General features: G+C 36.7%; 3 protein-coding genes across 4 annotated transcripts in view; 1 reads left to right on the forward strand and 2 right to left on the reverse strand.

The window, feature by feature from the left end:
• Positions 1-15,035, forward strand: part of LOC139951526 (uncharacterized) — a 106,716-nt gene that overhangs the window by 53,165 nt on the left and 38,516 nt on the right. The window lies entirely within an intron of this gene.
• On the reverse strand, positions 1,392-4,924 carry LOC139951563 (uncharacterized). Its single transcript, XM_071950507.1, has 4 exons — positions 4,864-4,924; positions 4,004-4,210; positions 3,252-3,428; positions 1,392-1,648 (listed from the first exon to the last, which is right to left on the reverse strand). The coding sequence occupies exons 1-4, from the start codon at positions 4,922-4,924 to the stop codon at positions 1,392-1,394; spliced, it is 702 nt and encodes a 233-aa protein (XP_071806608.1).
• Positions 5,807-11,449, reverse strand: LOC139951637 (uncharacterized). The gene is made up of 4 exons (XM_071950606.1): positions 11,389-11,449; positions 10,700-10,906; positions 8,820-9,014; positions 5,807-8,123 (listed from the first exon to the last, which is right to left on the reverse strand). The coding sequence occupies exons 1-4, from the start codon at positions 11,447-11,449 to the stop codon at positions 7,903-7,905; spliced, it is 684 nt and encodes a 227-aa protein (XP_071806707.1). The 3' UTR covers positions 5,807-7,902.

Raw genomic sequence — 15,035 nt, forward strand, 5'->3', positions numbered from 1 at the left:
CAAATGCAGTTAATTGAGACATTAGTTTTAATATTGCTTGAAGAATCCTAACCATTATACTTACAATATCATTTTACAATTTTGTACAAGCATTTACATGAAACAATTAAACTACAATTCTCACCGGGCTCACCAAAACAACTTAATTGCCGTGTCTATAAAACTTGTTTTATGAACAGTAGGTTAAAACAGAATTATCAGCCACATTTAGATGCAACGTGAAATTCCTAGTAACAGCAACACCTATCTAAAACGCTCCAAAATGAATATTATTATATACAATTAACCTGAAGCAAATTAGTCAAGTTATCTAACAAGTGGCTTCTATACTTTCCAACGTGGAGTGGGCAAGTGGGACAAAGACATAATATAGAAGGGTTGATATGTAAGAACCATTAAATTGTGCAATATTTCAGTATCATTTAGAGGGCAGGGGGGCTGGTTCTCAGCGGGGGGGGGGGGGGGGGGAGGGTTCTGACACATATGATTCAAAGGTTCATATGACGTCTCTGCTTCCGCTCGTGACAGCATTGTATAACATCATCACAAAGTAAAGTTACATCTCATGATTTATAATATTATCAAAATATTACTAGATGAGATTTAACATGATGAGGTTCGAGGAATCCTCCGAAATTCATAAAAACTTCCTTCGCAAAATTATGCTGTACATTAAACTGTTTGAAGTCCATTTTAAGAAAGCTTAGCTGTTCTTATTAAGCTATTTTATAGCTGCAATTATGAAGGCAAAGTCGTAAACAAATATATGGAGAAACAGGAAAAACTGTGGTGTTGTGTAACATTTGTGCTGATTGCCAAATAAAACTAGTTGCCGATCGATAGCTACGGGAAATGAAATTACTTGAAGGATTGTACCTAACCTTGGCAGGACGAGACACACTCATCTTCAATTGCTGTGAAAAGACTGCAAAGTCCATCTTGAGAATGCGAAGCTTAAATTTGCAGACGCACTAATAATTATAAGAACTATCGTAAAAATAATTATAATTAAAAAATACTTTTTTTAATTCAGTAAATAAATAAATTTAATTAAATAAAACACTGTACAAATTATTGTGTTAAATTTATTATGGTATCATCATGTGACCATATCCACACGGTATCAGTTATCCCAAGTATTTGGTAAACTTTGTTGGCGTATTTCCGGCTACGAAAGGAATCAATTTAACACTGGAGTTTTTGCAGTGACCCGGTACGTGATGACGTCACGTTGCAACGGTGTTTGTTGACAAGGTATTATTTTTAAATCAGATTGTAATGCAATCGATAGAATCCAAATTATTAAATTTCCGCAAAACATTTGCAAAATCCAAAGTGAACTGGGATGCTAAAAAAATGTGATCAACTAGAACGCTGGGACACTATAAGTCCTAAAACCCAGTGTCAGGGCAGGTCCCATAGAACGCTACAGTCATATCCGACTCGGACCTAATGGTAATTTCGTCAATATATTCGTCCTTATTTGTGTGACACTCAAGGGACTTGGTTTCTCCCAGTCTACCGAATTCCATTTTGTCTTGATTGATTGTAACTAAGTAGTGTGTGGAGCCATCAAAAGTATCTTGAAAGTTCTGTATGGTAGCGTTGCTTCCCCTTATGCCCATTTGGTGAGATCCGGCGTCCAGATCTAAAATAAACAAAGAAAGATAAAATCAGGGTCTGGTTGGATAGTACTTGCGTTGCAGGACCTCATTCGGGGCCCATTGTCATAGAGCTGCAAAGGTAGCTATTAGTAAAAATAATTTCATCTTCACAGTAGTGTCCTTTACGTTCGTTTTAAGTTTAACGTTTTTCTTGCATTTTATCATGTTTTGATGTTCTTGTTGTTTGATATGTAATATCACCTTTGTTCATTGTCTTTTAACTAGCCTCTTTTATCCTTAATGTATTGTTCTAACAGTATGTGTTAATGTTCCATTGAAGTTGTTTGTACTTTGTTTTCACTGGTGACGAATAAACGGAGTCTTAAAGCTCCACTTAAAAGAAAAAAGAAAAGAAAAAAAAATTATAAAAATGTTGCAACAACAATTAGGATACTGTTCATGAGTTTACATGTAATAGTTTTGACAGGTATCCTGCTCATTCCTGCTAAGCAGGAAAATGTAAGCAAGTATTTGCTGCCAATAATAAGCAACTCGACGATTTGGGCCCATGTGACGACACTTGCAACTTAAAAAGAGGCGTTGATGGTTCAGTTATGGTTGAATTGATTGGTACACCACACACTTGGCAGTACATGTTTAAAAACCTCAATAACACGTCTACAATGTCCAAATGTCATGTGTTTTATAACCGTTCTCTCAGAACGTGTTTTTTTTTTTACAAATACTTTACCAAAATTTACGGCTAAACAATGAATTGCTTAAAGCCATTATACATTTTCGGTACAGACAAAAAAAAGTTCACCGATTTACGAATAATTTTAAGGGTTTACAGAAGGTATAATGAAAGACTTCTCTTGAAATATTATTCCATGAAATCCTTTACTTTTTGAGAAAACATTAAAACAATATCAATTCTCGATAGCGAGAATTACGGATTTATTTTAAAAACATGTCATGACACGGCGAAATGCGCGGAAACAAGAGTGGGTTTTCCCTTTATTTTCTTCCGCCCCGATGACCGATTGAGCCTAAATTTTCACAGGTTTGTTGTTTTTATGTTATTACAAGTTGTGATACACGATGTGTGGGACTTGGACAATACTGTTTAACGAAAGTGTCCAATGGCTTTAAGTGTTTGCTATAATTGAAACAAAAAATTCTAGGTTGGAAACAGTTATATTTTAATAATATATTTTCGCTTAAAGGCGGTGGCCACTATTGGTAATTGTCAAAGACCAGTCTTCTCGCTTGGTGTATCTCAACATATGCATAAAATAATGAACCTGTGAAAAATTGAGCTCAATTGGTCGTCGAAGTTGCGAGATAATAATGGAAGAAAGAACACCCTTGTCACACGAAGTTGTGTGCTTTCAGATGCTTGATTTCGAGACCTGAAATTCTAAATCTGAGGTTTCAAAATCAAATTCGTGGGAAATTACTTCTTTCTACAAAACTACATCACTTCAGAGGGAACCGTTTCTCACAATGTTTTATACTATCAACCTCTCCCCATTACTCGTAACCAAGTAGGTTTTGACGCTATTACCAATAGTGTCCACTGCCTTTAAGCACATTGCCTTACTATTTACACTCAATGTTTTAAGAATCAAAACAATGCTAACTTACCAACAGTACAAATACGGATGGAATTGCTGTAAGGAATTATCCGAACCAGATCATCTGTTGAGCTGTGCAGTGTGAACTCAAGTATAACAGGGAATGTATATATAGGAATGTTCAGCTCTTCGTTCGTTGTGAAAGACCAGGGGCCGCAAGGTGACGTGGTGTGACTTGGTGTTGTCTCTAGTCAGGAAGAAACACAAATATATAAAATTAAACAATTTCAAAGACAAAACATTATCAATCTGGCATTTTGAGGGGTAAGAGAAAGTCTAACGAATCAATAAGTAAAAACGACCGAAAGGCGGACGGAAAGAAATACAAAAATATTAATTATCAAGAGTCAGGCCTCGGCGGGTTTAAACCGCTAGTTGAAAACTAATTCAACAAACTTTAATTCCCATTCATAAATACATTTTCGGTCAAAAAACATCAACACTTGTTGGTCAAAAAGTAAAATAAATTCAAACATTATAATTTTCCAATAGTTTCTTTCAACACAACACCCCTCCAGCTATGAAATGGTAAGGCCCTCGGGTAAACAACTCATTTATAAGGGAATGCTGTGCTCGTCGCGCGTATCGCGTGATGTGGCACAACTACTGTCCCGGCCGTTGCTCTCGACCAATAGGAATGAAGAAACTGTTTTATAAGCACAGGTGCAAGCTCGCGTGTCACGCCCATGTTTTAACACTTTTTACTCAATGTACACTGCCAGCAAACGTTTTGCAAAGAGAACAACAAACATGTGGTCATACCTTTGATGCAGTCCTTGTCAGTCCAGCCTTGTGGATGACCGTCATTACCAAACGTTACTTCACGAGGCTTTGCCTGTCGCTTTGTGTTAACCCCACCGGGACGAAACTCCGTACATTCACACGGGTTTTGATCAGGTAGTAACTTCAGAGGTGGTTCACCCTTGATAGAGTTTGCTTCATCACCGACATAACATACGCATGCGTCGGCTAAAAAGGATGAGAGTGAGATCTGTGATTTCAATTTGTTCGTTTCTTAGATACTCTAAGCCAAAGCCAAGAGGATAACTCAGTTTGACGTAATGTCTATGAGTTCATTTTAAGTCTCTTTTATTGTTCGAATATCCCGGTTCAATAGACATTTATCATCCAGTGGGCCTGTAGCCATCTTGATTTTCTCCCATTGATATCAACGTTATCTATTAACCAAGGCTTGAAGAAGTCAAGGCTTGAAAGAGTCTGGTTCCTGTTTGCAAAATGATTGATGGCATTCATTATTGTTATTCGATACGAGGCACATGACCAAGATGGATGCAGCATGATAAAGGGTCTATTTAGCATAATGCACAAATGAAACTAGGGCCCTTTACGAAACCACGGCTTTGGCTCTGGATTTGGCTTCAGGCTTCGCTGTCTCGTCTGAAGCCCTGACTCTCAGTGCGTGCGCAAAGCACACGCAATCGCCAAAACAACCGCGGGCCAAGCTAGCTTAAACCAAATCCTGAGCCGAAGCAATGGTTTCGTAAAGGGCATATGTGTTTTTCATAAATAAGCAGACAATATTACCCAAAAGATGGCAATCAGACAGATAAAAGAATGAAAATTTCAAAAAATTATATCATAATGAAGTTAGCAGTTCTTACCAATAATGAAGTAGGCAGTGGCCAGTAAAGCTGCAGTTAAGGGAGAAATAAGCTGCGACATTGTAGTAGCGATACTTTCAAAACCGTCAGTCGTGAATCAGTTTGATAAGAACAACTCAAAACAGCAAGTCTCGTGAGTGGAGATGTTTACCAAGTTGTGGTGCTCAACAGCAGTCATCAACGTCTAAATGATCGTGTTTATCGTAATACTCCGTTCGTGTATAAGGACCAACGAAGGTCATAAAAAAGTATCCTTCCGTTTTAAAATCCTATTTAAAAAAAACATTAAAAACCCTTTGCGTAACGATGGTGGTCCACGGCTGACATCGATTTTTCTATTCTATTGAGGCCCCCCCCAAAAAAACCTTCTTTGTAAAATAGAAGAACAGTTTAATTACCACTAGTTGTGGTACTGCAGCCTTTCAACGTCAGAAGGCTCGTGTTTATCGTTAATTATTTGGTTCGTGAAAAGACAAACCAAGGACAAATTAGTATCCCTTTGTTTTGAAATCCTATTAAAAAAATACTGAAAAGAAACTACGTATTACGAAAGTGGGCGAGGGCTGAGTTTCACGTTGATTATTTCGTGGGCTGACTTCTTTAAGTTTTATATTACCTTCTTATACATTTGACTTCCATTATGACGATGTCCAAGTGATACTTATGTATTATAGTCAATGTTATGTAATGTTGATTGTCGAATAGAAAATAATGTACAATTTCTTTTGACTAAAACTGTAAACACGATAAATTTTAGTTCGTGGTGAAATAATTTCTTCGAAATCCATTATGAAATAATGACAACGTTTCAAAATAATTTGCGCAAGATTCATACTGAAATATTTATAAATTTAAGTTTACAAACTTGTATTACACAATTTACAAGGATTTTCATAAAATGACTTTTAAATATAGTTTTATATTTTAAATGTTTCACAAATTGCTTTGTCTAAAACTTTGTTCAATGACTGTGTCTTGCGATTATGTCATTTTGTTAGACTTTTGAACAAGTCGTCAAATGTCAACTGTTCGACCAAAATGCTTTGTTTGAGACTGTTTTAGTACACGATCGTTGTTTGTCCAGATATCAAAATTAATTGTGTTTAGGATCATGCCAAACTTGTAAAAGCAACTACATAAAACGATTAAACTACAACTCTCAGCGGGTTCACCAAAACAACATAATGCTGTGCCTACGAAAATTGTTTTTTTTTAACAGAAATTTAAAACCAAATCAACAGCCTCATTTACGATGCAATGTTAAATTCCTATAACCGCAATCTGGAACGACCCAAAAAACATTTAACCAGAAAAAAAACAATCAAATTATATAACAAGTGCATGCCTTATACTATTCCAATGGGGATGGGGCAAGTGGGACACATACACCATTAGAGGGGTTGATTTATCAAACCATAAACTTGTGAAAATTGTTCAGTCTCAAGGGTGGGGAATCTAAAGGGGAGTGGCAAGAGTTCTGAGCGAGATATGCAAGGTTTATATGGCGCACCACCCCCGCTGGTTACGAACCCTTTATAACATCGTGGCAAAGGAGCGTAATACCAAAACATTACGGAATTGGTTTGCTATCAAAAAGTTTGCTGGCAGCGTAAGCACTTCATCTTATCCACCATATACATAAACTGAAAAACCTGTAGAAGTTTGAGATCGATCGGCCATCTGGGTCACGAGAAAATAGTGAAAAACCGATTAGACATTTTGCATTGCATCGATGCCAAAACAAAAATGAATACGACGCTCACTGGGCGATAAACTCCAAACGCGAAATTAGATTATTTGTTTCTCATCAAATTTGAAATTTCAGACAGAAATATTTCAAGGGATGTTTTCTACTATAATACCATCATCATTAGACCGTGTAATTTTTTTGTAAATCTGTGATCTTCACGAACTTTGTTTCTTACCAATTCTGTAACGTTCGGTTAAGGGTTCGTAGTGTACCATAATACTTGATTATTTTCAACATACAAAGGAATCCCCTGAAATGTATAACACACTGGTGCGTAGTTGAACATTTGTACTAACAACACCTGTGCGTCCAGATGTTATTAAGAAAGGAATAACCTGTTTTTAATAAATATAACAAATAAACAAAATCTTGTCAGAATTTCGTTGCCAACAAAATGAGCCAAAGTGTTTCTGTAACGGGAGTCATAATTAGGACCGTCGTTTTCTTGAAAAAAAAAAAATAAATCATTCGCAAAGTTATGCAGTACAAAAAAGCCACAACTCTGTTTTCAGTCAATCGTTAGAAAGTTTAAAATTGGTACAATGGAGACAAAGTAACATTTTGTTTTGGTGTTATAACAAACGGTTACAAAACGCTTTTTATAGACCAACTCGTCCGATCCAAGGCAACGTGTTCATTTAACTATTGATTTATCATAACATTAAAAGCATATGAACCACGAGTGCTAAGTGACATATAACACATCAAGTATTTTTCAAACGTTTTCCAACATTTACTTCAAAATACGCAAAACATTTACCTTTTGTAAAAAATGTGATCTGATTGCCAAGTAAAACTTATTGCAAATAAGTAACGACTGGAAAGGAAACAACTTAAATTGATGTACTTAACCTTTGGCTCAACCAGAAACCCCATACTTATGTGCTGTGAAAACTGCAGAGAATGCTGTGCTTAAACTTTGACTCTGCCACAGCTATTACAAAACAACAATGATTTAAAATATATAAGAAATTTGTTAAATAATACAATAAACAAGTACAACTTCACTAAGTAAATAATTTGAAGGCGATCTATTGTACACTGCGAATTTCCGTTGTTACATTTATTTTCTTTGAATCTATACATGTGACCACAACGACATGGTGTTATTTCTCCACATACTGTGTCGGTGAAGCCAAATAAATAGATACCAAGAGAATCAATATTGAGCACCGGACATTGCTGTGTAATTTTGCAATACTGTCTTTTGGCAAGAGATCTTTTTACACTAGAATTGTAATCCCGCCCTCTATGGCAAATAAGAGACAATGCCAAAGAAATCTTCATCATTAGTAAATCTCAGCTTTAGGGCAGGTCCCATAGAATGCCACAGTCAAAGCTGACTCGGACCAAATAGAAATGTTGTCGATAATGTTACCAGTTGCACACCCAGTTAGGGACTCGGTATCTCTCATTCTAACGAATTCCAGTTTGTATTTATTGATAGTAATCAAGTAGTGTGTGGAGCCATCAAAAGCATCTTGAAAGTCTTGTATGGTTGCGTCCAGATCTACAATAATGAAGACAACACAATAATTGGAGTGTGGTGGCAAAGTACTTGGGTTGTGGGTTCTAATCCAGGGCCATATTTCATGGATAAAAAAGTGTAGCTAAACAAGTAAAAGTACATGCTTGCTAAAATAAACACAATTTGTGAACGGAATCCTGCTCATTTCTGCCAAGTTTGGAATTTGTAGCTATTATTTTCTGCTGATAAACAAGAGTTCACGGCATTGATACTAGAATGAGAATTTAGTATTCTGAGTGACTTAGTTTGTTACTCTTATTTGGCAACACGGGTTGTTAAATCCGAAGGGATATTTAATGAGTTGAATAAAGAAAAAAATAGTCTAAACCTTTCCATAAAAAGTGTCATGTATTTTGTAATCGTTTGAAATAATGTTTTGGATTGTTTTTTTTTAAAGTAAGTTTCAGAACGTGTTTTGGTGTACAAAGATGTTATCATATTTTGCGGCAAAACAATGAATTGCTAAACCGTGTTTGATATAACAGTTGAAAACAATACATGTTCCTAGGTAAGGTCGAACCAGCTAGAACCTCCATTTGGGAAACTTTTATATTTGCAGTTACACTGAAAATTCCTTCTGGTATGTTTGTTTTAATTGAATTCTACACTTCTATGTTTTCCAGTTTTGACCACGGCTTACGTCCAATGTTTTTTAGAACAAAAACAATGCTAACTTACCAACAGTACATATCTCTTTGTTATTACGGTCGTAAGAGATTACTTGCACAACATCATTGGTTGAGCTTTGCAGTGTGAACTCAAGTGTAACAGGGTACGACTGGAATGATTCTCCAATTGGAGGAATGCTCAGTCCTTCGTTGTTTGTTAAGGACCAGAGGTCGCAAGGTGGCATGGTGTGACTGGGTGTTGTCTCTAGGGAGAAACAAACATAAACGCTATTATTATTATTATTAATAATAATAATAATGAGAAATAATAATAATGAGACAAATATCTTTTCGGTAGATTTGCTCCTTAATCACTATTTTAATAACGATGAGAGCAAATTTGAGAGGTAATGAAGGACAAACAATTATACTAAATAATTAAACTAGCCCCAATAGTTGTCGAAACAAGACAGAAAGATGGAAAACTTACAACTATTAAAAATAATGTTTTTTTAGCAAAAAAATCATGAAAAAAATCTAGGATACGGAGAGGGTCATACCTTGGTAAAACACAGGCAGATAAATCGTTTAACTTATATCTGATAGCTTACTTGTTTCAATGCTTATAAATCGGTAATAAATTAAGCGCCTTATTTGGCTCATATTTGGGCGAACCTTGGTGTTACGTTTATTATATTATAATATAAGTAACAGCCCACAAGTTATAATAGATGTTAAATTTGCATCGGGGATAAAGAATATTAATTTTGGTTTTTACCCATACCCATGGGTTCGAATCCCACCCGAGTAACATGCCTGTGATATTTTTTCACAGGACTCGGGAAAGTACTGAGTATACAGTGCTAACACACATCGGTGTACGGGTAAAAACCAAAATTAATAGCCCACAAGTTGTTAATATTTTCCTAGTTCATGACTGGTGTCCGTTTGTGCACGTTGCAGCCAGAGATGCGGTTTGTACCCGCTGACACCTCACTAAACGTGAACAGATTCGGCGTTCTTGATGAACAGCATTTCCAATAAAAGTGAAAACATTGTATTCAAATGAAACCTCGACAGTTTTTTTAAGTGTATCGTTGTTGATAAATTTGCCTGTAAATTTGCCTGGAAATAGCAAGTTGTTAATATTTTCCTAGTTCATGACTGGTGTCCGTTTGTGCACGTTGCAGCCAGAGATGCGGTTTGTACCCGCTGACACCTCACTTAACGTGAACAGATTCGGCGTTCTTGATGAACAGCATTTCCAATAAAAGTGAAAACATTGTATTCAAATGAAACCTCGGCAGTTTTTTTCAAAAGTGTATCGTTGTTGATTAATTGGCCTGTAAATAGCATGACGTTAACACAAAACAACATTCCACCTTTAAAGGCAGTGGACACATTGGTAATTACTCAAAATAATTATTAGCGTAAAACCTCACTTGGTGATGAGTAATGGGGAGAGGTTGATGGTATAAAACATTGTGAGAAATGGCTCCTTCTGAAGTGACATAGTTTTCGAGAAAGAAGTAATTTTCCACGAATTTGATTTCGAGACCTCAAGTTTAGAATTTCACTATTCGATGACCGATTGAGCTCAAATTTTCACAGGTTGGTTATTTTATGCATATGTTGAGATACACCAACTGTGAAGGCTAGTCTTTGACAATTACCAATAGTGTCCACTGCCTAGTGTACACAGTCAACTGCTCTCAAAGTACGAGTCGTTTTATCTACAGCAATCTTGCTCGATGGGTCAGAGTTTCACTCGAAAAAAAAAAAAAAAAATACAACTATTATCACTGTGGGCGCCATCTTGCTATTGACAAGATGGCGTTGCTGCCTACATTAGAGAGATTAACCGAAAAATGAAACAATTATTTACAAACAAACAAAAAAACGATTGCCGTCCATCAATCTTGAACGAAAACAACAAACATTTGGTCATACCATTGATGCAGTCCTTGTGAGTCCAGCCTTGTGGATGACCGTCATTACCAAACGTTACTTCACGAGGCTTTGCCTGTCGCTTTGTGTTAACCCCACCGGGACGAAACTCCGTGCATTCACACGGGTTTTGATCAGGCAGTAACTTCAGAGGTGGTTCACCCTTGATAGAGTTTGCTTCATCACCGACATAACATACGCATGCGTCGGCTAAAATGGATGAGAGTGAGATCAAAATCAATTTGAATCCAATTTGCTTGTTTCTACATGTCAAAGCCAAGAAGATAGTTCAGTTTTGACGTTTGACGAAATGTATGTGTTCTAATTGATTCCAGGTACCTTTTGCAATTGTTCGAATGTCCCGGTTATAGCCCAGTCTTGTTCAATTCAGCATAATGTATAAAAATTAAACTATAGGGCCCTTTGAAAAAAAAACACGGTTTCGGCTCTGGATTTGGCTTCAGGCTCCGTTATGTCGTCTGAAGCCCTGACTTAGTGCGTGCGCAAAGCATGCATAATTGCCAAAGCAACCGCGGGCCAAGCCAGCTTAAACCAAGTCCGGAGCCGAGGCCGTGGCCTATGTTTTTTCTTCTAGAAATAAGGAATTAAAATTACATCAAAAATCATGGCAATCAGACAGCTAGAAGAAAGAAAATTAAAAAAATATTAACACAATGAATAGTAGTTCTTACCAATTATGAAGTAGGCAGTGGTCAGTAAAACTGCAGTTAAATGAGAAATAAGCTGCGACATTGTAGCGATACCTTAACCGTCAGTCGTGAATCAGTTTGCGAAGAACACATCCAAACAGCAAGTCTCGAGTGGAGATGTTTACCAAGATGTGATGCTCAACATCAGCCTTTCAACGTCAGAATGATCGTGTTTATCGTTAATACTTGGTTCGTGCAAAGACCAACCAAGGACATAAATAAGTATATCCCTCCCTTTTAAAATCCTATTAATCAAACAAAATAAAAAAATAAAACTTGCATAGCATAATTTGGCAACGGCTTGAATGGAACTTGCCCATCAAGGAGGTAAACAAATGGTTCTAAATAAAATAAAAGTTAAAGGCACCTGGAAACAGGATTTTTTTCTTTTAAACATACAAGAGTATATGTTTATTAACAATAAAACAATTTTTTGAGTAATTGTTTGTCACGATTTATATGTTACAAAAATTAATTAAGTGCTTGGGGGGTTGACTCCGCCTACCCCTTTTATGACGTAGGAAAAGGAAGACTTTGCCTTGATGCGTAGATAAACACACGTGCAAAAGTACATGTAATTCTAAGACGTGAGTCTGTACGCTGCGAAAAAGTTTTTTTTTCTGGCATTTTTCCGGCAATGCCGACCAGGTGTATTGCTGCTGGATGCAGCAAAACAACTAAAGATGGGGTCAGTCTTCATCTATTTCCTGCAAATCCCAAGTAAAGGCGGTTATGGGCTGCGAAAGTCAGATTAACTAGAGCAAAGTGGTCCGGTCCGACGTCTTTTTCAGCGCTATGCGGCGAACACTTCGAGCCGTCGTGCTTCGAATCCGGGATACACCACTCATTTGACATGACGAGAAGAGCCATTCTTAACCACGACGCCGTCCCAACAATTTTTCCAGCTAGTGGGAAATCGAAGAAGGTATCTGAAAGACGTGACGAACCCAGAGGAGCATTTGCTAAACGTGAAAAAGTTTGGGTAAGTTGGACTTTGAGGGTATGTTTTTAGCTTTTGCCAAGTGACACGATTTTTTTGGGGTACCGCATGCGATTCACCGTGCGTGCAGGTCCTATGTGACCGTCCGCACATTATACATCAGCCATAGTGCGTGCGTGCAGTCTGCTCCGTGGCCGTATTTCTATAATAATACGTAGGCAGACCCACATCTTACAACCCATTTGGTCACTAAAAAGTCGCATAGTTAAATAAAAATAGCAGCAATAGTTTTTGTAAAAACCACTAGGCGTTCAACATGTTCAAGTTTCAATGTACGTATGTGTGTAAAATCGTGTCTAAATTTGTTTTGATGTGCCATGTTCCCAGACGTAATGTACGGGGGCCTGACTACAAATTTTCTTTTCAAATATCGCGCCTTGAATTACGTCACGAACAGCGCCCTCTCGGGTCGGGGCCTACTCGTAAATTTGTAAATACAATCAAAACTAATATTTTTAAACCTTAGTTAACTTTTTATTCACATTCCTCTCGTAAAAACACATATTTTAGTGACAAAAGCTTTATTTAAAAAAAATACCACTTCCAGGTGACTTTAAATATTCACCAGTTGTGACGATAATCAGCATCCCTACAACGTCAGAGGGCTCGTGTGTGTCATTGATGCTTGATTCTTGCAAAGACCAACCAAGGACAATATCAATCCGTTTAAAATCCTTCAAAAAAAAAGGACGGAGGAAAAACCCTTTGCGTAACGAAAGTTGGCCGCGGCTCAAATCGATTTTTCAGTTTGACAGTTTGACGTTGAAGATATCGTGGGCTGACTTCATTGATATGCTAATTACCTTCTTATTAGGAGCGTCATTATTACAATGTCAAAGCGCTGAGTCAATTTATGTTTATTGTCAGTAAAGGTAAATAAAATGCCATAAATTTTAAACATTCTGGTTTGAAATCAATCATTTTGGGAAAGTCAATCCAAGAATATTTCGGTTGTTCTACATAGTAGAATATTGCTCACGAATAGTAAACTCTTATATAGTTGCATAGTTGTATAAACAACGCGAAAATAATTACGAAATTTTATTAAATATTTGTGTCAGTAATGTTTTATTTATCTAAACAGGTGTCTAGGAGCTCACCAGTTTACAATGAAATTATAGTTATTGAGTTATTGCATCCATGTATAAACAACTAATGTAGCAAGGTGATTCAGTCCAATCTGCAACCAACACTATGTCAACACCCGTACTTTAATCACCAGTATAGCTTTACCATTTCAATGGCTGCTACCGTAACTGTGGCAATGGATTGGGTTTAATATTGCCAGTTTTAATTGCTCGGCAAATTGAGTTTATTTGCTGAAAGAATTGTACAAATCAATTTACAATGTTGAACAAGCATTTACATACGATTAAACTACGATTCTCAGCCAAACATCGTGTTGTGTCCATACAACGTTTGGTTCGAACAGCCTTATAGATCAAACTAAATCAACAGCTGCATTTAAATTCCTAAAATAATAGCATCACCTAGAACGACCCAAAGAGTACATAAACATTTAACCAGAAGCAACAACAATAACATTGTACTACAAGTGGCGTTAGTATTGGGGATGGGGCAAGTTGGACAAAGATATTAGAGGGGTTGATAAATCGAGCTATAGTTTGTGCAATTTTGTTCAGCCTCATTTGGAGGGCAGGGGGGATGAATAAAAAGGGGGAGTGGCAAGAGTTCTGAGCGAGGGATGCAAGGGGGTCATATAGCGCCCCTATCCCCCGCTGGTTACAACACTGTATAACGTCATTACAAAGTAAAACGTTTTATATAACAACTTAGACGAGGTTCAACTGCTTCTGAGGAATCTTTCGAAATTCATAAAACACTGGTGCAAAAGTTGAATGTCTATACTTACAACAACAAGCGTCCAGTGGTTGTTAAAAAATGAATGATTGTTTGTAATGAACAACCACATCAACAAAATCCCAGCATTTTGTCGCTAATTGGGCGAGCCAAAGTCTTTCGAAAACTGGGGTACATAATGGAACTAAGACTCTCGGTTTTTGAATAAATTCCTTCAAAAAGTTATGTTGTGCAAAAAGAACCTTATTTTCAGTTCAATCTACATGTATTTTAGTACAGCTATATTTTCTTTTTCGTACAAAGTACGGCTAAGTCAAAAACCATTAAAATTTGATTATGTCTTAAACTAAATTGTTTCTCATGACATCAAAAGAATATTAGTCAACTATTAGTGCGAGTTGACACAGTACACCGCCACTTTTATATCTAACCCATACAAAAAAAAGTTTGCTAACGTTTCAAAAAGATAACAAAATACAGTCGATTATAATGAACTGAACATCTATATATGGATCAATGAGCAAAACATTGACAAAGTGTAAAGATTAGGTGCTGATTGCCAAATAAAACTAATTGCCGATTGGCAACGACTCGAAAGAATATAACTTGCAAGACGAGACACACTCAGCTTCAAGTGCTGTGAAAGACTGCCAAGTACATTTTGGACATGAGATGCTGAAACTTTCAAGCATATGCTAAGACTATAGCGTCGAAAAAGCTATTGCCAAACTACCGTAACAGCAAATTTAATTAGAAAGTACTCAACTTATTAAATTAAATTAATAAATCACCAAATAAATAAATGCAA

Source organism: Asterias amurensis, chromosome 19 (assembly GCF_032118995.1).
Source record: "Asterias amurensis chromosome 19, ASM3211899v1".
Classification (NCBI taxonomy): domain Eukaryota; kingdom Metazoa; phylum Echinodermata; class Asteroidea; order Forcipulatida; family Asteriidae; genus Asterias; species Asterias amurensis.

Bases quoted from the DNA above. Each gene is read 5' to 3' on its own strand.
- LOC139951563 (XM_071950507.1), bottom strand. From the start codon at position 4,924: ATGTCGCAGCTTATTTCTCCCTTAACTGCAGCTTTACTGGCCACTGCC. The intron at 4,211-4,863 runs GTAAGAACTGCT...CATCCTTTTTAG, and splicing joins CACTGCCTACTTCATTATTG to CCGACGCATGCGTATGTTAT. The intron at 3,429-4,003 runs GTATGACCACAT...CTTCCTGACTAG, and splicing joins TGACAAGGACTGCATCAAAG to AGACAACACCAAGTCACACC.
- LOC139951637 (XM_071950606.1), bottom strand. From the start codon at position 11,449: ATGTCGCAGCTTATTTCTCATTTAACTGCAGTTTTACTGACCACTGCC. The intron at 10,907-11,388 runs GTAAGAACTACT...CATCCATTTTAG, and splicing joins CACTGCCTACTTCATAATTG to CCGACGCATGCGTATGTTAT. The intron at 8,124-8,819 runs GTAAGTTAGCAT...TCATTATTGTAG, and splicing joins CAAAGAGATATGTACTGTTG to ATCTGGACGCAACCATACAA.